This window comes from Pezoporus wallicus, unplaced genomic scaffold, assembly GCF_028554395.1.
Source record: "Pezoporus wallicus isolate ANWC-B61680 ecotype Strahan unplaced genomic scaffold, APGP_CSIRO_Pwel_v1 contig_2997, whole genome shotgun sequence".
NCBI lineage: Eukaryota > Metazoa > Chordata > Aves > Psittaciformes > Psittacidae > Pezoporus > Pezoporus wallicus.
Genome location: NW_026637066.1, coordinates 1 through 26,180, shown reverse-complemented (window position 1 = coordinate 26,180; position 26,180 = coordinate 1). Strand labels below are relative to the sequence as shown.

The 26,180-nt window shown below is 39.6% G+C and overlaps 1 protein-coding gene across 6 annotated transcripts in view; it reads right to left on the bottom strand.

Annotated features, from left to right (window-relative positions):
- Positions 1–26,062, bottom strand: part of ARL15 (ADP ribosylation factor like GTPase 15) — a 218,051-nt gene extending 191,989 nt beyond the window's left edge. The window contains exons 1-4 of one of the 6 annotated variants that reach the window (XM_057403063.1): positions 25,871–26,061; positions 15,299–15,314; positions 13,404–13,494; positions 12,712–12,768 (exon numbers count right to left, since the gene is read on the bottom strand). In XM_057403063.1, the coding sequence (XP_057259046.1) occupies positions 12,712–12,765 (54 nt within the window). In that variant the 5' untranslated portion in view covers positions 12,766–12,768; positions 13,404–13,494; positions 15,299–15,314; positions 25,871–26,061. Of the gene's footprint in view, positions 1–10,794; positions 11,435–12,711; positions 12,769–13,403; positions 13,495–15,298; positions 15,315–16,083; positions 17,163–25,870 lie in introns of those variants that run through there. The other 5 variants (XM_057403064.1, XM_057403065.1, XM_057403061.1 and 2 more) reach the window with 5 other exon arrangements.
- Positions 26,063–26,180: the final 118 nt, after the last annotated feature.

Here is a 26,180-nt window from a genome sequence, read left to right as displayed (position 1 = left end):
CAAAACAAGCCTTGGGGAGAAAAAAACAAAAAAGCACTAGTTCCAAAAAAACCACACCAAGACCAACCAACCCTCAAAAATACCACATCATAACTGTGTAGTCCTCACCACACAGAGATGTTTGTTTAAATTATCTCAATCGCATGATCACTGTAAAATGTATTTAATTTTATTAAACCACCATTTTGCTTGCAGGCTTTTTGAAAAAAAACATGTAGGACACCGAGTTCTAAAAACATATTTTCTTTCACATTTACAGAGGTACAGAGGTACTTTCACATTACAGAGGTACTTCTAAGACAAAAAGGTGCTCAAATTATCAGATACTTGTCTCGTGACACCACACAAAAAGCAACTGACTCTTCCATGCTTGGGCTTTATTTTATATAAAGATGCAACTCAATTAAATACTATAATATCTATATAATAATAAGTAGATAACAACAGATAATATCTATATAATAATAAATAGATAACAACACAATCTATCTCTATTTTAATTGTATGGTACAGGAACTAGCCCTAAACCAAATTATTTTCAAATGTTGTTCAAAAAAACGGCAATAGAAATCTATTGTCTGGAAATCAGTTTTCATTTCTGTGGTTTTAATTTTTCTGGGTTTGGCTTTTACCCTGTTTTGAGAGTTCATTTCACACCTTCCCCATGTGGAGGGAAAAAAAAAGGAAGTGGCTTTTCTTCTTCCTAAAAAACTCACTGCTTCTTCTCTTTCCTCTTGAACTTCATTCCCTTCTGGTTGTTTGCTGGGATCTGTTTTAAGCAATGGAATCGCATTAACTTTCCTGAAAAATGCAGCAGTCAAACATTAAATTCACCACATTAAACAGTTTAGAACTGCTGCTCAGAGACTGTATACAGGCATTTCAAAATCAGGAGATTCCAAAACCAGCTGTACAGTCTTTTGTCTCTTAAACACACTGACTCAGCTAGATTTGACGTAGGTCAGCTTTGCCATTTTGATAGCAACAGCACTGAAAATTACATTCTTTGCCACATACTGCTATTTGCCCCTTCAGCTCACAGGGGAAATCCAAAATTGGTGAGGAAAATCAAGAAGCTGTCCTCCATGAAAAAGTACTAAAATTCTAACAGATGTTAAACTTTCAAACCTAATATAGTTGGTAAGTAGGAGCATATCATTAAATTACAGATAAAGAAAAAAACCTAGAAAACTTGTCTCAATTTTGTAATCTAACATTATGTTAACACAACATTCAGTAATGAAAGTTAGCAAGAACTGTCTGAAGAGCAAATAACATCTGGACCATGATCTCTAAAACAAATGCTATTTTTCCTTAGAAACCCACTAATATTTGCATATACCCATGATGTGTTGGTGAAATTTTTCCTATCACAGTCAGAACCTGCATTTGAGATCACTATCACAGCTTCCAACAAGATCAACAAAAAGATGCTTAACTTTTAAGCATCCCAAAGCTATTTGTTTCACACATGTTAAAACACCCTTTTTATTCACTGGTTTATCTAACTCACTGGTTTATCTAACAACCTTTTTGACTGCCACCCCTCAGCTTCATTAGTGAACAACACAGTGCTACCAAAAGCTGAAGCAAGGGCAATCTGACTCATCCTTCAAAATATGCAGCTAATTGTTTTTCAAGAAAAATCTGTCTTCTGAAAATACTCGTGTATTTTGGTACACATACACAGTGTACGTGTACACAGTATTTTGGTACATTCTGATGGTGATCTGTTTCTTAATCCATATTCTATGGTTTCTAAAGGCACCTGAAAATTTAAAATAGACATTACACTTCATTTATTACATGAATGCAATACAGACGGACAAGACGCAGAATTTACTATGAATTTTGCACCTACATTAATATAAACAAGTTTTTTCCCCCAATTGAAATGTGGGTTTGTAAAAGGTATGAGAAACTCCTTAATCAAGTGCGTTTTGGATAAACTCCAAAGCAAACAAACGTGACAAGAGAAACTTTCTAGAGTACACATTACGTCTAAACAGAAACTTGCAAATAACAGTAAACAGGAACTGGACACCTTAATTGGGTTGATATCTGTACTTTGTTTACCCCTTCAAATGCAGCAAGGCACTAAACCATTTGATCTGTTTTATAAGAAGCAAGAAATATCTGAACAAATAGCAATCATTTAGATTTACAGTTTAATCATCATAACCATATTAATGCTTATGCATAAAAAGTGAGTTAATCTCACCCTCTCTAATTTAAGCAACAAAACATTCTCCCACTGAAAGCCCTACAGGTCTTGCCTCCTCCTAGAAGCTTAACCAAATTAGTTCTACTACGCTCTAAATCCCCAGGGAACTACTGACCAGTTGGTGTCATCTCTGTGCCTGGCAAAATCGTGGAGCACAATCTCCTGGAAACAATGTTAAGGCACATGAAAAATAATGAGGTGGCTAGTGAGAGCAAACATGGCTTCACTAAGGGCAAATCACACCTGACCAATTTGGTGGCCTTGTATGATGGGACTACAGAAATGATGGACAGGGGCAAAGTGGTTGATGACATCTACTTGGACTTGTGCAAAGCATTCAACACTGTCCCACACACAGTTGGACACTGTATCTGAATTGGAGCAACACAGGATTTGATGGATGGGCTACACAGTGGATTAGGAATTGGCTGGATGGCCACAGAATTACAGGCAATGGCTCCATGTCCAACTGGATTCCAGTAATGAGTGGTGTCCCTCAGGGATCGGTGCTGGGACCGGTCTTGTTCAGCATCTTTGTTGCTGACATGGACAGTGGGATTGAGCACACCCTTAGCAAGTCTGCTGATGACACCAAGCTGTGTGGTTCGGTTGATACCCTGGAGGGAAGGAATGCCATCCAGAGGGACCCTGACACACTTGTGAGGTGGGCTGATGCCAACCTCATGAAGTTTAACCATGCCAAGTGCAAGGTCCTACACCTGGGTTGGAGCAAGCCCAGACACAGCTACAGGTTGGGCAGAGAAGAGATTCAGAGCAGCCCTGTGGAGAAGGACTTGGGGGTGTTGGTCAATGAGAAAATGAACATGAGCAGGCTTCAGTGTGCGCTTGCAGCCCAGAAAACAGTCATGTGCTAGGTTGCATCAAAAGGCCAAAAGAGGTGATCCTGCCTCCCTACTCTGCTCTCCTGAGACTCCACTTGGTGTGCTCTGTGCAGTTCTGGGTCCCTAACATAGAAAAGTAATGGAACTGTTGGAACAAGTCCAGAGGAGGGCCACAAGGATGATCAGGGGACTGGAGCACCTCCCGTATGAAGACAGGCTGAGAAAGTTGGGGCTGTTCAGCCTGGAGAAGGCTGCATGGAGACTTCATAGCAGCCTTCCAGCATCTGAAGTGGGCCTATAAGGATGCTGGGCAGGGACTCTTCATTAGGTACTGTAGTGATAGGACAAGGGGTAATGATTCAAATTTAAACAGGGGAGATTTAGGTTAGATATAAGGAAGACGTTCTTTACTGTGAGGATGATGAGGCAATGGAGTGGGTTAACCAAGGAAATTGTGAATGCTCAATCCCTGGCAGTGTTCAACGCCAGGATGAACAAGGCCTTGAGCAACCTGGGCTAGTGGAGGGTGTCCCTGGCCATGGCAGGAATTAGATAATCTTAGGGTCCTTCCAGCTCTGACCATTTTACAATTCTATGATTCTAAGTCTTTCAAGGTATCCTTGATGAAAGAGTGTCTACTCAATAAATGACCCTTATCAAGATATTTAATAAGTTCTGCATGAAAACAATGATCTGCTCTGATGCCTGTTTTACTGAAGTAAATAAGGCAAAAGAAGAAAGGGAAACTACTTAGTAGCACCTCTAAATTGTAACCTGTCACACAAATAACTTCTTGCTCTAGTTTTAACTTTGGGGTTCTGTACAGAATGACCCATATGTTTATTTACGGATAGCTGAAAAAGTATATGACCACAAGTTTTTAAATGACAAAGGAACAGACGTTTCTCTCTGTTTGCCCTGTGTACGACAAAGAATCATAGAATGGTCTGGGCTGGAAGTGACCTTAAAAATCATCCAGTTCCAACCCCCCTGCCATGATCAGGGACACCTTCCACTAGACCACATTGCTCAAAGCCCCATCCAACCTGGGGCTTGAAGAGCTTAAACTGTAGCAAGAGAGATTAACAGGAGATACAAGTTAGATCTTAATAAAAAGAGTGTGTAAAAGAAAACAGTTCTGTAGAACAGAAGAGTATTGCTTGTCAAGCTTAGGAAGAGAGTGCTAGAGGACGTTATGACATCTGCTGGGGTATTTTAGAGAACACGTCTGGTCCAAGCTGGTTTTGCTGTAGCTCATCCTGCTTCTGAACTAGGGATGTATTAGATGACACTCACTCCTTTCAGCCCTCTTTGTCATGATTCTACCACATGAAAATGAAAAGCAGTATCATTTGTGCATCAAGGCAGACTCTGTTTCTGAGGCTTTGTATACTTCACCCATTGGTGCCACAAAATCCTGCATCAGCAACACATTAATCCATTAACTCATCTATTAAGCACTTTTCTTAATTAAGCTTTTCATTAAAAATGAGGCATTTCAACCCTGACACACCCAAAACAGCCATTGAAAAGACCTTTACAGAAAGATCTTCCCTAGCACCCCAAATAACTCTTGCAAAGCTCCACAAAGAATTAAAGCTCACTCTTCAAATAAGGAATCAGTTTTTGGTACAAAATACAGACACTCGCATCAGAAAGTTACCCAAGCTAGTTTAATCAAAAATACAGCAGTGCTCAGTGGCTAAACAGCAACACAAAATATCTGCAGCAGTTCAACATACTGAGTACGCCACAGTAGAAATTCATATACAACTTCTGTAAATAAAGTTTTAGCACCACATTTACTGACTATACTACAGTGCAAACAGTGCTGAAAACTATTATTAATGGAACTTGAGGGAAATAGATGCTAGCATACAGTTTACCTCAAAATGTTTCATCTGCACACACACCCTTCCATCACCACCTCTCACCCCAGCAAACAAATGGAAAACTTAAAACACTGCTAAAACTGGAGGAAATTAAAAACCAACACTAAGAAACAAGTCTGAGGTACAAAGAAAGTGAGATCTTAGAACACAAAACATTATTTTTGTTAGTGGCAAGAAGTCTGATCTAATAGAGGAGGATAGGATGAAGTTTAATGACATCAAAGAAGTGAAGAAAACAAACATGATGCTTAAGGGACTATAGAACAGAATGGGAGTACAGAAAATAGATAACGAATAAGTGAACTATGGGATGAAAGAGGACGGTGATGAACATTAGCAGATTACATTGGGGTAATTCCATAAACAGCTGAATCAAAAACAATAAACATGCAGAACCATGAAACGTGCCAGAAACCATGGGCACCACTCATCTCAAGTACAATGAGCGGCATTAAAAAATACACCCCAGAATACGTCCACAAAGAAACCATCGACCCCTTCACCACGTGGTCATCTGCCAAGAGATTTGCTGCCAACAGACCCGTCAAGTGGTATTTCACCCCCAAACCTGAGATTAGCACGATCAGAGTTGCTGGAGGTGTTGAATCACTATGGTTCAAGCCAAGAAATAACAAGCAGTGGATCAACTGCCAGTTGGACTGCCTCGACTATTGGGGACTCGGACTCTCAATCTTCACCCTGCAAACAGCTGGAGCTGAGGGATATATCTACCAGATCAAATTCACTTACTACGTCCAGTTCAAGGAGTTCACCTGGCCTATCAACAAACCCAGAGGGGGAAAACAGGGCCTTCTGCTCGAAACTCAGAAGGCGATAATCAGAGGAGCTAGAGAAGGAAAATTATCTGTGGGTATTATTAACCACACCCCTGGGGTGTGGTGATCACGGAGTTATGCATGTTTCCCAAGCCTGTCCCGAAGGACACACTGGCACAGAATGGTCAGAAATTAAGAGAATTTGGCTTCAGCCCTGTGCTAGCTAGAACTGATAGCTGCAGTCTTGCAGCTCTTGCCATGTGTATTTATCTCAAACAGGTCATGCAGATGTATTTAATACAACTTGGATTGAGGAAGGCCTGTGCACTGCACCACATGCTTCTCTTCAACAAGAAGAAAACAGGAGTACTGATCCTCAAAGAGCAAGAATAATAAGCAAAAATGGTAAGTCACATTTTGGCCTGAGATGCAACATTTATAAAATAACTGCACAACAATTTGTGTTTCTGCGCTCTTAAAGAGGATGTCAAAAGGGCTGAGTGAAACAAGGTGGGTCTAGCACTTTAACTGGCAGCTAAGAAATTAAAGTTGCAAGTTTGGGAAGCCTTGCAAAAAACACTGCTGCAAAGGGAGGTACAAGAGATTTCCCTACATTCATACAGGCAACTGTGACAATACCAGAAAAAGAACTTTTAAAGTCTTTGTTACACCATGCCAGCTGTAAGTAACTCCTACTTTCCAGGACACAAAGATGTCACTTCTTACATCTTACCGGTTTCTGAAAGCCTGTTGCTCAGAATGGCCTTTGAAATACTAACACATTTAATTACTCAAAAGCTACCTTTTCAAATGTAAGTATGTATATTTATACACATTTATAGCAGTAGAACCACTGCATGAAGTTACAGTGCCTACTAAACACTATCATTTTCTACTCTTCATAGTACCCAGCAAAATAAATCCATTAAAAATGGGAAGAGTGTGAGCAATTACAGAACAATAAATACAACTAAAACAGCTGGATGCAAATACTGTGAATAGTATTTATTACTGATACTGTTTCTACTTGCAAATCACCTGTTAGTCTTATTTATGTAACTATACAAAGTAGAGGATATGATTACACACAGAGAGCAATGCATGAAAATTTTGCATAATTACAGCAGCACTTTTCAACACAATGCTGAACGGCCCAGCCAGACTCCAGGAATCCTTGCAAATTAACTTGCTTCCTTGCAAACCTCACAGTTATGCACAGTCCCCACCTCTGGACTACAGAACATCAAAGACAAAAAAAATGTCACTTTCACTGAAGAGACATTTCCAGTCTTTTTGCCCCCTCTATAAATCACATGATACAGCTAACTGCTGGACTGTACACTTGCCACTTAGTAAGTTAGCATGCCCTACTACTATCTTTCTGAGTCCACAGTCACAGGGCATATATGTGATTTTTTCATTGGAGATTGTCAGGGTTTTTAATACCTTTACTTTGCAATGTACTTGCAATTTACATTTTAAATTGATTATTCACTTAAAATAATTATTTATTTTTGTAATTAAAGACACTACTTTGCAAACTGTACAAAAAAAGGATGCTCAGCAGACGCCACTAGGAAAATTCCATGCTCACGCAATCACTCCTTGCATAACTTGAGTCTACAGGACTAGTTTATCTTTCATGTAGACCAGCCACTGAAGCGAAACACATCATTTTGCCAGTACTTTCTGTTTTCTGGAAAGACAGCAACACTGAAGATCAGGAATCCTGACTTCCAAAGAGAAGATGCAAAACAGTGTTTATGTACAGGATAACTAACCACACAGCTTTGATAAATACAAACTGAAAGGCAAATTGTCTAAACAGAAAATATTTGAGACTCTTGAAATGAAGATCTGAGGTTTTTTCCCTAGTCCTCCCTAAAGTTAGTGGTCTGTGGAACACTGCTGTTTTCTAGAACAGGAATGGGCCACAGACAGCAGAGACTAGTCAAAAGGAATACAACCTAAGTTCACAGAGTCCCTACTTTAGGACAAAGCTCTGTTGCATCCTGCAAGTTTGCCAGACACCTCATTCTGTGCAAAAAACTAACAAATCGCTATCTTGGCAAACCCCACCTTTCTCAGAGAAATCAATCAGCAGCTGTTAGAGGTTGTTGAAGGACTGCAAGTACAGTGTATACCAGTTATTAGCTTGGGAAGTAATGCTGTTGCAGCAGCATGGGTTGGACCAAACTGCTGAGCTCTTTGAACAGACACTGTGGTTCTGGCCAAAAGAAGAGGTTGCTTAGCAATTCCAGGACAGTTTACTTTAACCAATGAACTCTGTGGACAGAAGAGCAGAACTGTATTCTGATCCTCACTCCTAGCCCAGCCTTGATGATTTCCCACTTCACCTGTCTTTACTTGCCCCATGGGGTAGGAAATCACAATTCTTTATTTCAGAAAAGTAGAAAAGCAAGTCACATAGCAAAAATATCCACAGCATATCTAACCATTCACATGCACAGAAGAACTCTTGCATCAGGACATTCTGCCTTCCTCCTGTTCAAGTTGGTAGCAACACACGCCACAACCAGCATGGCTCAAGCAGCTTGACTACAGATTTGCAGCAACAAAGTGGACATAGACCCATCAAATGCAGGTTACTGCCAAAACTCTGGTAGATAGCAAGAACCTTTATTTAAGGCTCAAAGTTGAAAAGATTTGTACCTTTCCTTTCCAGCAGTCTACCCACAGAATATCAACACTGACTGAATGGAATTATCCACATTTCCCAAAGGGTAGCACATAAAACGATTTTTTCCTGCTGCCCTTTTGTGCCTTTGTTTTGCTGCTCATGTCAAGGACATGACATGGGAAAGGGAGGAGTAGACAGGATATGCTATATGAGCACGAGCACTGTTATTACTTTAACTTAGCATTTTCCAGTGGGAAACCACGTTGGGGAGGGGAAGAGCCTCACAGGAAGCCTTTCATACAGTAAGCCAGGCTGGCTTCTGAACCTTTCCAAATACGCTCCCATGATCACCTCTTATTCCATGACTGCCTTTAGTTACTATCTCAGTTGAATTCTCTTCAGAGGTTCCACTCTACCACTTCATGAGCAAATGTTATTGCTATTTTGTTCTATCATCAAATTCCTTACCACACCAGCTGTTTCCAGTCAAACCATTTCATGACATGAATTTATCGTTATAAACAAACGTAAGTTAATCCAAAGTAAACCAGAGAACTAAAAGCACATTTGCATCGTTTACTATACTCGCTGTATATAAATTATAGTAAGCACAGTCATATAAATGCATCATTTTTTTCCACATATCACAGCACAAATTCAAGCCAAGAGGCCACTAATACCAAAATATCCATTACTCATTAGTGTCAGGAAGAAGATGCCAACATTGATGCAATGCTGCTAGAGTGCATCCCTTTTGCCATACCCACTATCTAAGAACCAGAAAGCTTTACAGAGGGCTTTTCAGTATCCTTATTGTTTTGCTTTCAAATTAGTGTTTCCTAATCATTTACCTACTGATGCCATATTCTGTAATCAAGGAAAACTGTTGCTTTCTAATTTCCTAAAAAGGGACAATATTCTCAGGTAGTTTTTTTTCTAACACATACCAGCAAAGGAACAAATTTCCACTAGGTTTTTCTGTATGGTTCTCACCACTGCAAAGGCTTCTATCCTGGTTTGGTTATCCAAAATAGCAAGTAATAGGTAAACTACTTTTCTGCTTATTCCTGGAGTCACATTTAGGGGGTAGCGACAGGAAGGAACTACCCTTGTTCAAAAAAGTTTACTATTACATGTAAACAGTTAAAAAGAAAGATGTCTCAAAGCCTAGTACAGCGTATCAGCGAGCCTTTTAGAGAAGATGTGCAGCCACACAATCATGCACAGTTTCTGAGATGAAGTCCTAAATAGCTATGAAGTGGAAAACATCCCATCATAAAAACTGTCTCACAAGACAACAAGTTCTGGATTATTTTTCCTCTGAAGCTTATGCAGGCTGAACTCTCCATTGCTATTTTACTAGGATTTTTACTTGGTTAAGAAAATTAAATCAGCAATGGAACGGGAGTTAATGGTATCATGGTAAATTTTGCTACAAGCTGTCATATGCTTGCAATCTCCATAGACACACAGATTCAAGAAGTAATTTATCTGCCTGTTCGCACACTTCCAACTGTCACGTCTGACTCAGACGCTAGTATGGTGGAAAAAGCAGGAACAAGCAGCTGAAATGACTGATACTTCTGCCAGAAGGTGTGAAGAAGCTGCATGAAACACGCAGAGGAAACTGAGGTCTACTTTGGTTGGTTGATTGGCTTTTTAATTCAAGAAGTTTTCATTTAAGTTTACAGTAATGTTTTATTTTAGGACACACATCTTTCAGATTCAGATCTTTACAAATATCTAAACCTTTTTTATACTAACCACCCCTGCTTTTCCACTACCCTCCTCAAGGGTATACACATGTAAGTAATCTCATCTGGTTTAATCCCCCCAAAATGGGTATCATGTCTCTTTCTGCACTCTTGCAAAGATCTGCGGTCTTCCTAGCTCAGGACAACAAAGCTTTATCCTCTTAGTCATGGTGGCTGAAGGCAGCACAGGCTCTTTTGCCATGGGTAACTACATAAACCCTCCCTCCATCTCATAATCCATACAGGCCTGAAAAACAGGAAGCTTATTTAATGGAGTAGTACAGCTGAAGTAATGGGTGCTCAAGAGTGGAACTGATAAGCAGCTGGATAACAGACTAACAATGGAGATGTCTGTAGTCCAAAGGACTAAGAGCCTTTGCAACGTACTTGCAGCACTATACAATGAGGACATGCAGAACAGGAAGTGTCCAGGTAATACTGTACAAACCAAACACATGGTGATGGGACTGTCATTTGAGAGACTGTTTAGCTTTTGGATAAAAATCAATCAAAACAACAAAAAGTCTATTAAGTCTGCAAAACAGGACACAGTAGAAAGCACACAAGACACAAGCAATTAATTAAATAGAAAATATGAATTGGAATTTTGCTTATTGACCTCAGTAAGGAGCACCATACTTGCTAGCTACCAGACATTCGCATACCTGAGCAGCAAATCCAGTAACCAAGTTACATGACTGAGCATGAGCAGGGCACAGTGGGGAAGGAGAAACTATCACTCTGTGCTTCCTCATAGCTCCCGCTTCAGCAGATCTCTCCCTTTACTCTGACACCAAAGTTGTCCAAACCCACTCTCCAGTCAGACCACCTGAAAACTCACCTTTCTAATGACAAGCATTTTTATATAAGCAAGCACTCCCAGCACTTAGCACTTTCTTAAAGGAACTATTTTATTTTTGAAATGGGATGCATGTCCTGCCTCTACACTGTGGCCACAGTAGTGCATCTGTGGAGGCTCTTAAGTCTACTCATCATCCTCCTTGCTTTTCTTCCTTAAATACCAGCAGTCAATGAAATCAGTTTCTCACAGCATTTTCATAAATAAAGCTAACTCTTTATATTTTGTTATTTAAAATGTTTGATGAAATTCAATATTATGCTGCCCAAAAGGTCACAGTATTAGTTATCCAATTATCACTATAACTGCAGCTACCACAACTTAGCAGTGCACTGCAGCATACACACCACACTTAGCTATTTTAAACTAAAACAGAAAGGGTGTCTTTTGCTATACATTATACTTGCTTATACATGATTCTGCAACATGCATACATTTATACTTGGACATAGAATGATAGAATAGTTAGGGTTGGAAAGGACCTTAAGATCATCAAGTTCCAACCCCCTGCTATGACAACTCTCAAATTAAACTGGACAACTTGTTAATAGCCTTCTAAAGAGTTGACAGATGGTTTGCGTACCTTGCAGCCATTAAAACCTCATACTGTAACTCTCTCTGATCCTTCAAGATAAGCAGACTCTTATCACATAGGAATTTGGAGAAAATCTTCCCAAGGAACTTAAATACCATAGGAAAACATGCCTTTGACTGTGGAAACAGCAGATTCATCCATGAGGATTTTGTCAATATTGCCCAAATCTGTTATTATCTGCCATTTAGAAAATAGTCTTTCAGCTATTGAAAATAGGATGCAGTCAAATGTCATGGGAAAAAAAAAAACAAACACAAACCTCAAGCAGTTACTAAGTCCTACCTGAACTAAATTCTAAGACTAAAAGCAAAAATTAAGCTTTGCAATGCTGTCATCAACAGTTAATGGTGGTACCTAGTGCTCATCACCTACAATTTTGACTGTACAGCCTAATAAAACAGTAAGTGGTATGTGCCAGACTTCCTCCTTAAAAGTATTAGCAGAAGAAGCAGCATTCCCTCTCCAAAAGCTTCAGGATTTGAAGCATGATTTGAGCAACAGTGTCTTACACGTTGCGTAATCCGAGCTTACACAATGAATTTCTACAAAATACCCTATTTGTCTAACTGTTCTCATCATTAACTGGAACAAATGAAAGCAGGAAAAGGGAAAAAAAAAACAACCAAAATCCAACACCTAAAACAAACAACTTAGTACATTTGGGACATATGTTTGAAGTAAACCTCATACATCTTTTAAATAATTTAATTATGTTTGGTAAATTCAACTTAACAGCATTTCGCAAATATTAAAGCACTTCAGACAAAGCTTAGAACAATTATGACATTATTCAAACATCATGGATATTTAAATTACGATTTAGTACAATTACAGTAGGCCAGAACTAATATACATGACTTCTGAACTTTCTTACAGCTTAAGTGGTTAACTGAATTTTTCTTTACCTGTTTAATTAAAGAAAAGAATACTTTTTCTATCCTAGTACTAGTAAGTCTTTGAGAGGACAAAACCATGCTGTAGCCTGTTTATGTAAACTGATACGACAAATCCCTTTTGCTAACTGCATTACTTAATCCTGATGGATTGCAAAAAGTTAAGTAACTTCTTTTAACTCAAATGGCATTAACACTAACAAAAATTATTTAGTTAGTTAAAACATTGTCTTACCGTGTAAATCCCAATTCTACAAACAGCAAATGACAGCTGGATACATTCAGACATAGTCTAAAGAAATTAAAATAGAGATATTACCAATAATGCTATTTACTACAAATTAGGTTTTTTCCCCATCTCTCCCCTTTCCCTTGAAAGCACCACCTAAGGCTATATTTCTTTATTTTTCTTCTGTAAGTGTGTATTAAACAAGCTGAAAAAATTCCCATATAAATCCAGATTATGCAGATACTTACTACCTTTCTATACAGAAGCAGCTGCCAACACCATCATACCTTCTAATTCAGTATTTCACTACAGGCCTCAAGCTACCTAATGCTCCCCAGAATGCCTGTATACAACATTAACATTTTGCATGCAAGCTTTCAGTTCCATTTATTTTTATCTACTTGGGTTTAAAAACAACCTGCAAAAGACATTTTAATAGGGTAATGTGCTTTTGGCTTCTTGGAGGACTGTAAAGAGCTTCCATGTTTAAATATTACCATTTTTCTCTCCTATCATCATTCAAATTCTCTTCCTCTATTTACCAAAATAACATGTATTATTTAATATCCCCACATTTCTGAAATCATACTCCTTTAGTTTTCTGAAATCTTTATGTTCAAAAGAGAGCTCTCTACTGTCCTGAATATTCCATTTAAACTGATTTTACAGCTGTGAATAAGCATATTAAAAGCTTTTACCCTCAACTTGCTCAACTTCCAATCTGTTGTGATTCCACAATTCTATGTCTTCTGCGGTCACACAGAGAGGCTGAGGATGGACTATGAATTTCTGATGAAACAGATGAAAAACACCTTCTTTAAATAGCACAAAGAAGCCAGAAAATAAATGCAGCTCCCCAACACCTACTGTAGGCTTGCCTTTTTTATATACAGTACAATAAACCAGGTTTACAATGATTTATTCAGATGAATGGAGGAATTACTTTAAATAAGGTATTTGAGAAGTCACTGTAGGAAAAAATTAAAGCAATCAAGTGGAATGTTTTTACTGCATGTGTAACAAGTTCACACATCATCTACATGTATTTTAAGATGTTGAAGGTGAACTGCTGGATGTTACAGACTTCAAATAGGATCAGTGAATTTTTTTTTTTTTGGCCTCTGCTTTCTAACCTTCTCCCCTCAAAAGCCTGCAACTGAAATACCCATTTAATTAGAATTGTGATTTAAAAGCTTAAAAGAGAAGTCATGAGTGCTAAAAAAATGTGTAGCAACATTTTTCATTAGCTGAAATTGTTAAATTTTAAATGAGTAGTATTTCACCAAACTGTCTGAAAGTCAAAAAGCACAGCACAAAAACCTGAAAGCAAACCTCAACAGCATGGTTGATTTTCTTTTCTTACTGGAAGTGAACTAGAATATTCTTACTGACAAGGAAATGCTGCTTCAAAGCACCATTTAAATTGCCAGGACATATTCTTTTCAGCTTTCAGAACAAACATCCAATTCTACAACTTGTGCTCTAAGTTTCCCACAGAAAAAAAAAAAAAAAAAAGCACAGAAAAACAGGAGTAAGACTGACTTTGAGAAATCCTACGTTACACAAAGTGGTGGGGGTGGGGTTATAAACCATACCCATACCCCTCCTGAGAGTATTTGCAGAGCTTGTTCCAAAGGTTCTAGGGATGGATGACTTCCCTCAGCAATCTCGTCTAGTGCTTCATTACCCTCCCAACTAGAAAGTTTTCTAATGTTTAACCTGAGTCTGCTGCAATTTAAGCTCATACTGAAACACAGGGTGATACATACAGTAATTTGTATTTTCAGGAGCCTGACGTATTCTACGCTGATGGCAGACTCAACTTTATATATAAAATAAAAGATTATTTCAGGTTGCAAGGGAAGTAAACATGCAGCAGCAGCAAAGCATTGCAATTTCTCAATGTATATAGTTTGCTTTTATTCTAGACAAATACAGCATTATACATTGTTTTCCTTTTTTTAAGTTTTGCTCAGTACTTCCAGGCTATACATTCATGGGAAAACTTAGCTGCAGTTCAAATTCTCCAGCAAGCACCAGTGGACCCTTGCTTCAGTAGAATAAAGCACATCTATGCTACCTTACTTATCTGTTGTTGGTTTTGTTACTGTTTTGAAACCAAAATTATTATCTCCCCTTCCTACTGCCACAAATAGTGCCATTGAATGCTTCCCCTAATCATTTCCCTATGAAATATTAAGCTAATCCCTTCCCCAAGCCTCCAAGATGATGCTTATGATCTGCAGTCTGTACCATTAAAAAAAGCTTATTAATTCCAATGCTGTTATCAAATTCTCTCTTATATTCACCTCTCCTCCCCCCCCCCCCCCGGAAAAAAATTTACATTCCCCTCAATATTATTTCAGTTTAATCACTGAAAAAGCATCAGGATTGGATTTAAATAATTAGTTGCTTAGTGATGCTGTCCTACAGACTATCACTTCTCTCACTGAATTACAATGTATCTGATAATATGTTGCTACACTGGGAATTTATTCTTCATACTTTCATTACTTTGGTTTTGCATCTCATTCGGGACTATACAATTGGGCAACAAAACAATTGTTGGAGAATTTTCATTTCATTTACTTACAGTTCATTGTTGCTTTCTGAAAGGATTTTACATGGCAAGCATGAAAGTAAAAGAAAAAAATAATGTAAAAATATTCCTACAAATATTACAAAAGAAAGATACCTTTTTGATACAATTCTACAAACACTTATTCTTAAGAGATGTCACTTAGTATGTCTAAAGTGAACAGAAGAGTCATCAGGTCAAATATGTCTAACAAGCATGCATCTATGTCATTAGGTACACTTCTTCTGAGGCAAAACCTTACAAACATTAAATAATTTCTCCAGCTGGAAACTGAACTCACAGCTAACATACATATTTGCCCAAAACTTTGTTATTTCAACCACGTTTTAAAAACATGACTGTTCATAATGACCTAGAAAGATGTCTGCCTTGCAACTGTGGAACCTATTATTCACAAGTGTTTGTTCTGTCCTTTTTTTCAAGCAGTCAGCTATGAGTACAAACCAATTTCAGTATTTGGCATTTAAAAAAAAAATCTGGCAGCTGACACAGGCACACACTAATCTGCAACTGCACAAATTAATTGTTTTAATAGCTGTATCTTCAGCAAATATTACCCTACCTGTAATATTTACAAGAGAGAAAGCATTGAAGAGATTAATTAGAGCACATTTCGCAACTGATCACTTCAAAGCTGCAATCACCAAGTTGAAAGCAGTAGTCTCAAGAAACTTGGTGGGCAAAAGGGGAGGAAGGATCCTTATCAGCTTCTGGTAAGAGACACCTGACAGAACTGCAGGAGCTGGTATCCTCAACTCTGCCAATCAACATATACTCACCTTGACCTCAGCTTGCTTTGCCACAATCCAAAATAAATTACAGTGCTAAGTATAGTTCCAAGACTACAAAGGCAGAAAGCAGTACGAGAAAAGGAAGTTGTTTTTTTTCCAGTGATATGTTTCTTCAGTAAAATAAAGATTAAGATGCCCTTCTGCTCATTTATAAAGAGGCAGTCCACTCCAGTAATCACTTGGAATTATTGGACCTCCCAGGCAAAAGCCTTTCCACCCCCATTTTTATCTGCATCTTTTTCAGTACATAAGAAATGTGAAAATTAGCAATAAGAATGTAAAGAATATGCAGATTTTATGGTACTTATACGTATGGAGCCTGGAAGAAATACTCAGTGCTTGAGTTTTTCAGAACATGTAGGTACCCAAAAGCACACACAACTGTGCTATAGTACAGGTGGCAGGAACTTCAACCAGAACTACTGCTTGCTAAGCTTGTGGTGTACTCCAAGTAGTAACTCAAAGGCTTCTCTTTCTGCATAAGATGTCATTAATGGAAAGTGTTAGAGGGCTGTGATATTTTTAATTTAAACTCCCTGAATTCTTTTTTAATACAGCTGTCAGGGGTAAAAGACACAAAATATTTTCATATTCTCCTTCAATGCTGAATAATTAGATTTTTAAAATGCCAACCTTCTTGTACATAATCATTAGAAAAAAGAAATCTGAGTTTAAAGACTAGAAGAAACTGGTGATGATGGAAAGGCAATGATATGTGAACAGTAAGTAGGACTGGATCCAAGAATCCACTTGTCATCGGAAAAAGTAATGAAGTGGATGCACCAGAGAACAATGCTCTCCCCTCTTTTAGGCAATATTCTTACTAGAAAAGTTTTCCATGACTGTTTCCAGGACAGCAATGATTCAAAGAGCGAAAGATGCAGATTAGACAATACAAAATTAACAGCTGCAAGAACGGCACAGAGATTTCTCAAGAATTCTGGTCCTTTTTTCCTGTCCTGCTGAAACCTGAAATTAGGCAAGTTTCTAGTCAAGAATAAAGCACTGAGAGATCACTCACTGTAGAGTGCATCATCACTCTGCATTCTACATAGGCTGCCAATTCAGCTTCAGGTTCACTCAGTGTTGTGGGTCTTACATATAAAGTTATGAACTGGTTAAGATATAAATGCTGGAAGGCCAGTAGCCTCTTGCTCATATGTCAAGGCAGCACCTCCAAGCAGAAGGAATCCTTCAGCTACATGTCCCTGGAGCAGATTAAGTGTGTTCATAAATCCCTCTGAATTAAAAAGTCTCGCCTCCTGTGCAGTCAATGCAATTCTGCTTACACTGGGGAGCACTCCTGGACCCAGTCCAGAATATCTCCATTTTCTAACTGTAATTTCCTGTACTGGAACTAGATCTAGCTGTCTCCTCGGTGAGGAGGCATGGACACGTTTAGCATACAGCATAACCGCCAGGACATACAGGGAACCATATACCTCATGGACACACCCTCAAGTTCCAGCTGTCACAGCTTCAGAACCTCCACAAGCCTATCCTCACACCTGGACATCAAGTTTAATACCCCTTACAAAGGACCTGCCTCACAAGAAACTACAAATTCACAGTCTACTTATTTTGGCTTCCGTAAGGTTAGTGCACAAATGAAACGCAGAATGCAACTATGCCCATGTGAAAAAAAACAGTTCCTGGATTGTAACTGTCATCAAGTTCTTCTACTGGGAGAAATGACTTATTGCCTATTTACCCTCTCTTTATGATTTCAAAGATGTCTATAATACTGACTTCACATACCATTCAGCTGTCTCTTCTTCAGACTGAAGGGCTATTACTATTTAATCCCTCCTTGTATGGAAGCAGTTGTTTTCTTTCAATTACTGTGTCATCCTTCTCTTTTTCTTTTTTGCTTCTACAATACTCCTTCCGAGATGATGCAACCAGAAACGTCGCATTTAAGACAACAGCAAACCTTACATATAAGCAGTGCAAAAATCAGATTTTTCTTTCTTTTTTGTTCCTAGTACTCTACACTTGTTGACAGATGTCTGGGTTGAGATGACACTTTAAAAAAGGATCCTCTTTCCCTTTCCTGAGCACTCATGGTATTTTAGGGCCTATTCATTCATCTGTACTGCCATGTGACTTCAACTACAAATATATGCAACACTGCATTTATCAAAACTGAATTTCACCTGCCATTTTATTACCAATATCAGAAGGGATACTATGTTTTGTTTGTTTTTTTTTTTCCCAGGTTCAAGATGCATTCTTAACGTCTCTGCATCAGCCCATCCAAAGCATATGCAGTTTATACAACTAAATACAAACATGAATTTCCCTTGTAATCTTTGCATTCTCTTGTTCCTTTTATTCACTGCCAGAGCAGAGCTATCATATCTCCTTTATGAAACTTACTATTGACAGTTTAAAGTATGATTACTTCATTTTTAACTGCTTCAAAGTTTTTTGTCTCTATTAGAGCCAAAATCACAGAAGAAAAGACTAGGCAGTAGTTGCCATACAGGCTAATAAAATGTAGAAAAAAGATGCTTCTTCCATCCAAAAGTTCCAAGTCATAACAAGAAAAAAAAAAAAAAAGAAAGTCTGCAAATTTATTTCCCCTATATGAACAGTTACTGCTGGCTCCTGCATGCCATCCTGCTTCCCCTGACTCTCCAACGCCAACAGTTAATGTGGTCCTGTGAAATTTTTTTCTTCTACAGATGCACCAAAACATACACCTTAAAAGCAAAGCATCATACAATGATTCACGTTCTTCCTGCTGTTTGTCTTCATAGGCAACAAAGCTAAAGAGCAGAACTGCATCTAAACATACCAGGGCTTGTCAGCTAGACTCCCTTCTTTGTGTCTCTTCCTCAGATGGCAGGAAGCTACTTACATGCTCATGTTGGCAACTGATATAGTCACCTTACCAGGCTGTCAGTGAGACAAAAGAAAAATTCTGTACTCTCAAGAGCTACAGAATGAGATGGGCCAATCTCTTATTCAATTGCAAATACCCTATTTACATCCCCAAGGACTATTACACAGTCAGACAGCTGGCACTTGAGAAAGTTTTGCTGCACATACAGTGAAAAAAAACAAAGCCAACATACTCCAGAGTATCATAAGCCAAAACCCAAACAATCACAAGATTTTAAGTACTGCATATGGGTTTTTTTCCTTATGGCTTTTCAGCTGTTTGGACCCACATTTGTGCTTTTAAGTTTGAAACTAAAAATGCCTCTTTTATTACTGGAAAGTTGATATTCTCATATAATCACAAAACTTCAGAACTCAGTTTAAGAGAATAAACATCACAAGCTGGCAGTATTAAAAAACATGAGCTGATGATACTGACAACAAGCCAGAAATGGTAATCAGCATGGGGTATTAGGAGGAATATTCTGTCCTTACAAAATGTAGATTTTCTCCCTCATTAAAAGCTTTCATTTCTAATCTTTTGTGAAATTCATCACTCTATTGCCTCAAGCTTGGAGGTCTAATTGAAGAACTTCAGGAGCAGCATACTGCAGAGCAACATGGGACCCAACACATATTGAACCTGGGACTAATTCACACAGACATTATAGGGCTATTCCCATTTTTAGAAACTGGCACATTTTTTTGATGTAATGACATCTACCAGTCTAATGCAATCCTTATCATGGAAAAGGCAAAATGGCAAAGTAATTTGATTTTAAATGTGCTAATTCACGTATTTCTTCAGTGCATGTATCTGAAGAATGACATTTCTGGCACTGTGATACTGCTGTGACTTCACAGAATCTTGTGTTGGAAATCATATTAAGGCATTCTTTCGTGTTTCAAAGGAAGCTGTATCAAGTTTCACTGCTCGTAACAGCCACCTTTGAATCAAAAGTTTAACTGGGGAATTCAATAACTGTTCCTATTACAGGATGAGCAAATGCAGCATTTGACTTTTATCTTCTGCAAAGGAACTGCACACTTCTGCTCACTGATCTACATTCTGCCAGGTAACTTCCAGTGACTTAAGTCACCAATATTTTTTTTGCCCTTTCTGTATGGCTGATTACATCTTTCGTTCAGCAACACTGTTTGCAATACTGGCTAGGTAGACTCTACCAAGGAGAAGGATTTGTTTTCCAAAGGACCTCTCTTCCAGGTCTTCAGCCAGGTCAGGTTCTTGAACTCCCAAACTTACTTAAACCAGAAGCATGCTCATTCAGGTGAGGTCTCCTCCCAGAATTGATTCCATTTGCCATTCCCAGTTGATTTAGATTTGAATGTTATGTTTCTTTGAGCTGAAATACTGATAGGAACCTAGTCACAACAACTTCTTTTGGTGAGGGTCTCTGAAATTGTTTTGAGTTTCTTCCTACATTACTATGCTGACACAGAAAGTAATCAGAAGCAGCAGCACTCTCACCTTCAGATGAAGTGAGCCTGGCTAGGTATACGGTACCATGTAATCCAGCATATCAAGAGCTGGTGCTGAAGACCAAGTATTCATGCTATGTACTTTTGACTAGTTCTGATCTGGTCCTGGGGACTGAAAACCTGTTAGCTCAGCGCTTCTTCCAGTGAGGTTTCAACTGAAAAAATACCAAGTTCATGCGATCTCTGATTACACGGCAGTGCAAACCTACCTACAGTAAGGAGACTTAGATCCACTTCAAAAATTCACATCTGATCCAAACACTAACACAGTTGCTTGCGCCCTATACAGTAGCTGATCTTATATGTCTTAGCTGTTTTCTTTCCTGCATTCAGCTACATCTTTACTTTGAAACAACTGCCAGACTCCACATCCTTGTACCTAATCAGATTCCCAAACCAAAAGAGGCATATTATCTTAACATGTAGGGCACTTGTGCCCAGCAGAAGGCGTAGTTTCAAGGATGTTACAGCTAACAGATGAGCCAACAGACAGCCTCAAGAATCCTTATTATATGACAAAAGACAAAATCCATATGATGAGAGGAATGTTTAGCAAACGATAAAGAGGACAAGGCTATAAAGACTTTTGTTTCCCATGTTGCAGGTGATATATCAAAAAACTATCTGTGCCTCAGCGGAAAAATCCAGGTTCCTAGTATGGATCTTCCCCTATATTCCCTTGTTCAAAGGAGAGCAGCTACTTATTTACAAAGTTTCAGTGAAGTAGTTCAAACCTTTAAACAGGTGCCTCCATAACACCATTTATAGTGTAAGAAAGAATGTTTTCTGTGGCCTGCAGATACCAAACAATGGAACAGGCAGCAACAGCAATGGAAAGATGGGATCTGAAGTAGATCAGAATCATTAAGTGATCGTGTTTTATTCTGTATTACACTTCCCAAATCAAACCTGTCCAACTAAATTAAGGGGTCCAACTAAACAAAAGGGAAGGTCTTAAAGGTAAGCTGTTCAAGAAAGAGAAGTTGCAGAGAAATTTTTTTTTTTTAATTATTTTAACATCACCTAGTATTTCTAAGAACATCACAGCTCGGTATATGCAACTTTCCCTTGTCAAGCAAGACTTTGCCTGAGTATTAACTATCCAGAACTTGAGGTCAACACTATTCAGAAACCAAAAAACTCTGGAGTCACTTCAAGGCCTATTCATCTAAAATTTGAAAACTTAGTTCAATTTACTCAAATACTACTCAAATTTTAGCTTCTGTGTGCACATATGCAGAAGTAGAATGTTCATAACAGCTAAAAAATGTACAAAGAACTGAAAAAAACCCAAACTTGTTATATGTAAAAAACAACCCCCAACAAAGCAATAAGGCTTCTACTGCACTAGGAGAGCATGCTCTTGAATTTGCAATATCCATATTCATGCTTAACTTTCAAGGGGGGGGGATAAGAGGAATCACTAAAGTTGATGCAGTTGTTCACATGAGAAGTGTCACCTTCATTTTCAGGTTGGAATATACTCTTCATTATCTGCCCAAGAAGCATTCTTACATACAACTAAGATACAATGTAGTATAGAATACAACCTAAGATAAGCTATTGTATTAAAAATGCTCAATATACAAAATTAAACAGGTTATCAAATTTATCTGACAAACTCTTACAGGGCTATGTAAGACCTCTTCTTTTTTTGTAAAGTCACACAGATGCAAATTTTTGTATCACCCTCTAGCACAGGTTTTAAAAGCTCTATACAGGTCAGGCTGGTACATGCAGCAATTCAATGTAAGATCCTTATCTAGTACAGAGGATGCCACTGAGAAAGTATATTGTGAAAGTCTACTCGGCAGCTTAAAAATTACATTGCAAGTATCACGTACAAAAAACTGAAGCATTGCTATTGTTTCCCCACAAGTTCCCCAAGCAAAAATGCTAAGACTGGTCATATGCCATGCTTTTTACAAGACGCATCATGCTGTAATTTCTTAAATTAAGCATAGTCTACTGAACATAAGCCAGCCAATACAAGTCTATGTACACACTATAAGCCTTTTGACACAATGCAGCAAGAAGGAAGCAGAAGAAGGCTGCATATACATCATTGGATTATGTAGTCACAAAACCCGACAAATGTACATTGATGCAGCTCTGTTCATGTACTTATTTTAAAGGAGTTAACTCCAATACAAAGAGAATAAACTGTATGAGTAAAAGGTGTGTCTAAACGAGCGAAGATGCATTCTTTTCTAGAGGCTGAACCTGGATTAGCTATGTTGATCAAATAGAAAAAAAACAACAAACACCACCACACCACACAAAAAACCCCACACCACTCCTAACACTGTAATTATATCAATACAAAAATAAAACAGGCAGCAGACTCAAGAGCCTGTTTTAGCTATTAAAGATATGAAGGCTAGCGCTACTATTCTGTTACAATGCAAAACCAGACCAGAGCACTGCAGAAGATACCCAGTTTTAATACCAGTTCTAATATCAAATGGCATTAGCCATAAATCAGGTATCACACTGTAAGTGGAAGAAGGCATACACATGTTCTGGTTATCTACCCATACAAGCTTCAGGACCATAGTCCAAGCTGGATCCAAATGACTTGGCTTTGAGCAAGTTTTGAACATTTTCAATAACTTGCTGCTATTTGTTGATGCTGCAGATGTTCAGGTTTCCTGGGATCAGCTCCTTAAAGGAGAAAAATGTACCATCAGTGTGGGCCCCATTCAGGAAAAATCAGAACAATCTTCTTATGGAAGTCTGGGAAGAGCTGGCTGGGGGCAGACCTCTTGTCAAGAAAGAATGACTCCTGAGTCTGCTGCAGCAAACCTGATCTCAGCTATCATAAATTCCTTCCAGCAAACTCTCTCACTCAGCCCCACTGCTAACTAAAACTTTGTATAATGCTCTGTCAAGGGACTACTGCAGCCACAAACAAGTGCATTCTTTGCCCTGCTGTAAGCTTCACACTAAAGGCAGGGTGCCTGCAGGCTGCAAGCTGCAACACAGGTCCCTAAATTGAGGAACCAGAAAAGGAACCTTCTGTTTAAGTTTTGAAGCCCATATAGTGCAAGATCCCAACATAAACACATAAAACACAAAATTCCCCAAGGTGCATTTTTGCTACTACTGTTCAGAAAATAACAAGGCAGTTGATCTCTATCTATAGGTTAAAATCCGTACTACAGCTGCAAGTCTTGCACAAATAAAGAGTAGGCCCATCTTTACAGTAGGACAGACTGTGGCAACAGCTTGGAGCTCTGGGATGAAAGTGGGTGGTAGACAAGTAGTGCCTAACTCAGTGCTGTCAACTTGTTTTGTCAGAGCAGACTTTCAACCAGAGGTGCTTGAACACACTCCTCGTTACCAAGAAGAGCCATTCCATTTACCACCATTAACTGAGAAAGGTGAAGGAGGACCAATAATCTGCATTTGGTGAAGATGAGGACTGGAAGAAGTCCCATGCACAAATACACAAGAAAATAACTGAACTGTCAAACAGAATTTGTCTTCTTTTCAAGTAATACACAGATGCAAAAAAATAAAAACTTTTCTGTTTTTTCCTCCTGTTGCCAGTTATGACAAGTATTCCAAAGACCAAGGATTCCTGATATGTAAGTATGGAAACCCCAGTAACAAGTGCTGGTCATTGACAGATGAAGGCATCTTGGCCTGTCCTGGCCCATCAGTGGACCAGAATCCTGCTTAAATCTGTGGCTTTCACATCTACAAAAAAAAAAAAAAAAATAACTTGGCTGATCTGTAACAACTTCTGCATCAAATTACTCCTTTATGTCTCCCATGGTGTCGTAACAATCACTGCAGGAGTGATGAGACCTTGAAAGTCTCTCTTCAGAGATAATTCTCTATACAACAGGGCATTAAGCAAGAATTTATGACCACTTAGGATCTTGTTATCCTGAAGATTCACTTTTTTGAGAGATGCCACCAAAGAAGGCCACAGAACAGACAAGAAGAAAACGATCAACTGGAGAAAAAGAGTAAGGGAAAAAAAAATAAATGTAGAGCTCTTTAATCCCCTCCTCCCTTTAGTTAATACAAAAACATGCTCTCATTTTCCAAGGCTTATTAAATTTATTGTTCCCGAAGTGACTGGCTTTCTACGCAACTGCCTGCAGCAGTCACAAAGGTTAACGCAAGAATTTCAAGAAGTACAGGATGGCCAGTTTCATCTGGATATAAGTTTATAAAGGAAAAAAATATAAGAAACAGCTCCAGGCTCTCAAGGAGCTACGAGGCTGCCCCTGGCACACATGTTTATTATCAGTATTTCATTAACCAGGTTCTTAAAGAGAAGACTACCTACCATTTCTGCCACACAGGACTTATTTTCTATTCTCTCTCTGCTATTCCAATTCAGGAAGCAAAGCCTAAAACTTTTTTTTTTTAATAAAGCTGAATAACCCAAAATAAATCTAAGCTATATGAGCACAAGAACAATATTTAAGTGAATGTTTATGTCTGGTTTAGTTATTTTCATTCTCAGTGAAGGAAAAGTCAGCCACTGTATGCAGCTCTGATCTCAGTATGGCAAATCTTCAATCCACTAAAAAGAGCATCACCAGAGATTTTGTTGACTGGCTGATGTACCTCTCTTGAAAGCCTACACCCATGCACATCTCATGTGGAGACATCAGAAAGGCTGAGTCAAGTTTATGACTTCAAATGCTTCCTGACTGGTCGCATCAGACACCATCAGCAAACAGGGATGGACAGCCAGAAGAGACCTACACCATATTGCCCGAGCTGACTCTTCAAAGCCTTCAAAAATGAAGGAGGGGGCATAGTTCATAGAGTAGTGCTCAAAGCAGAAAAACTTGAGAGATGGGATGTACCCATTACCCTCTCGCGCTGTTAAGTGGAAAACCCCAGGTCAGTAGTTACAGTACTACAATCAAGTCGTGACTAGGTGTGCCACCGGGTTCACTTAAGCGACTGTGAACACTAACCACGACCCCAGCCTGAAGCGCGCGCCCGCGATACGATCTCTCGCAGGCGAATAAAGCCAATACCCATTAAAGAGCAATAAACGCTACCCCTGAATACCAGATGCCCGGGCGCAGGGCTGCTCTCGCCCGGGGTGACAATTTAGTTCATTCAACCGTACCCTAAGCTCATGTATTTAGGAAAAACACAGCGACCCGGGTCACGGCTTTAGCATCCTAATAGCGGCCAAATGAGCGGGGCGGCAGCACGCTCCAGCGGCACCCTGCCGGTTCACCGCCCTTTAACAGCCCCCGGGCCCGGGGAGGCAGCGCACCCGGAGCCCGGCTGTCCCCCGCCCCACCTGCCCCTCTTCCCCGCCGGGGTCGCCGTCTTGGCTACTGCGCGCTCCGTAAGATGTCCGACGGGCCGGCGGCGGGGGGCGCCCCGCTCCCGTGGGGGAACCTACCAGGTAATCCATGTACCGGGTGGCGCCGGGCGCCGCGCTGCCGAGCAGGTCTCCGGGGCCGCGGCTGACAGCGGTGCTGTGCCACTGCGAGCCCCCGCCGTCACGGGGAGCGGCGCTTCCTGCCGCCTGCCTCGACGGCGCGGGGGGCTCGGCCGCAGCCGCCAGGTGCGGGGCTGGAGCTGGCTGTGCCGCGGGCGCGCGAAGGGTCCGGTGCCGGCGGCGCTGTCAGAGCCACCCGGTACCGCTGCCCGCTCTCCTCCCCACCTCACCGCGCCGCGCAGCAGCAGCCCTGCGCGCGGGGGAAGGGGGG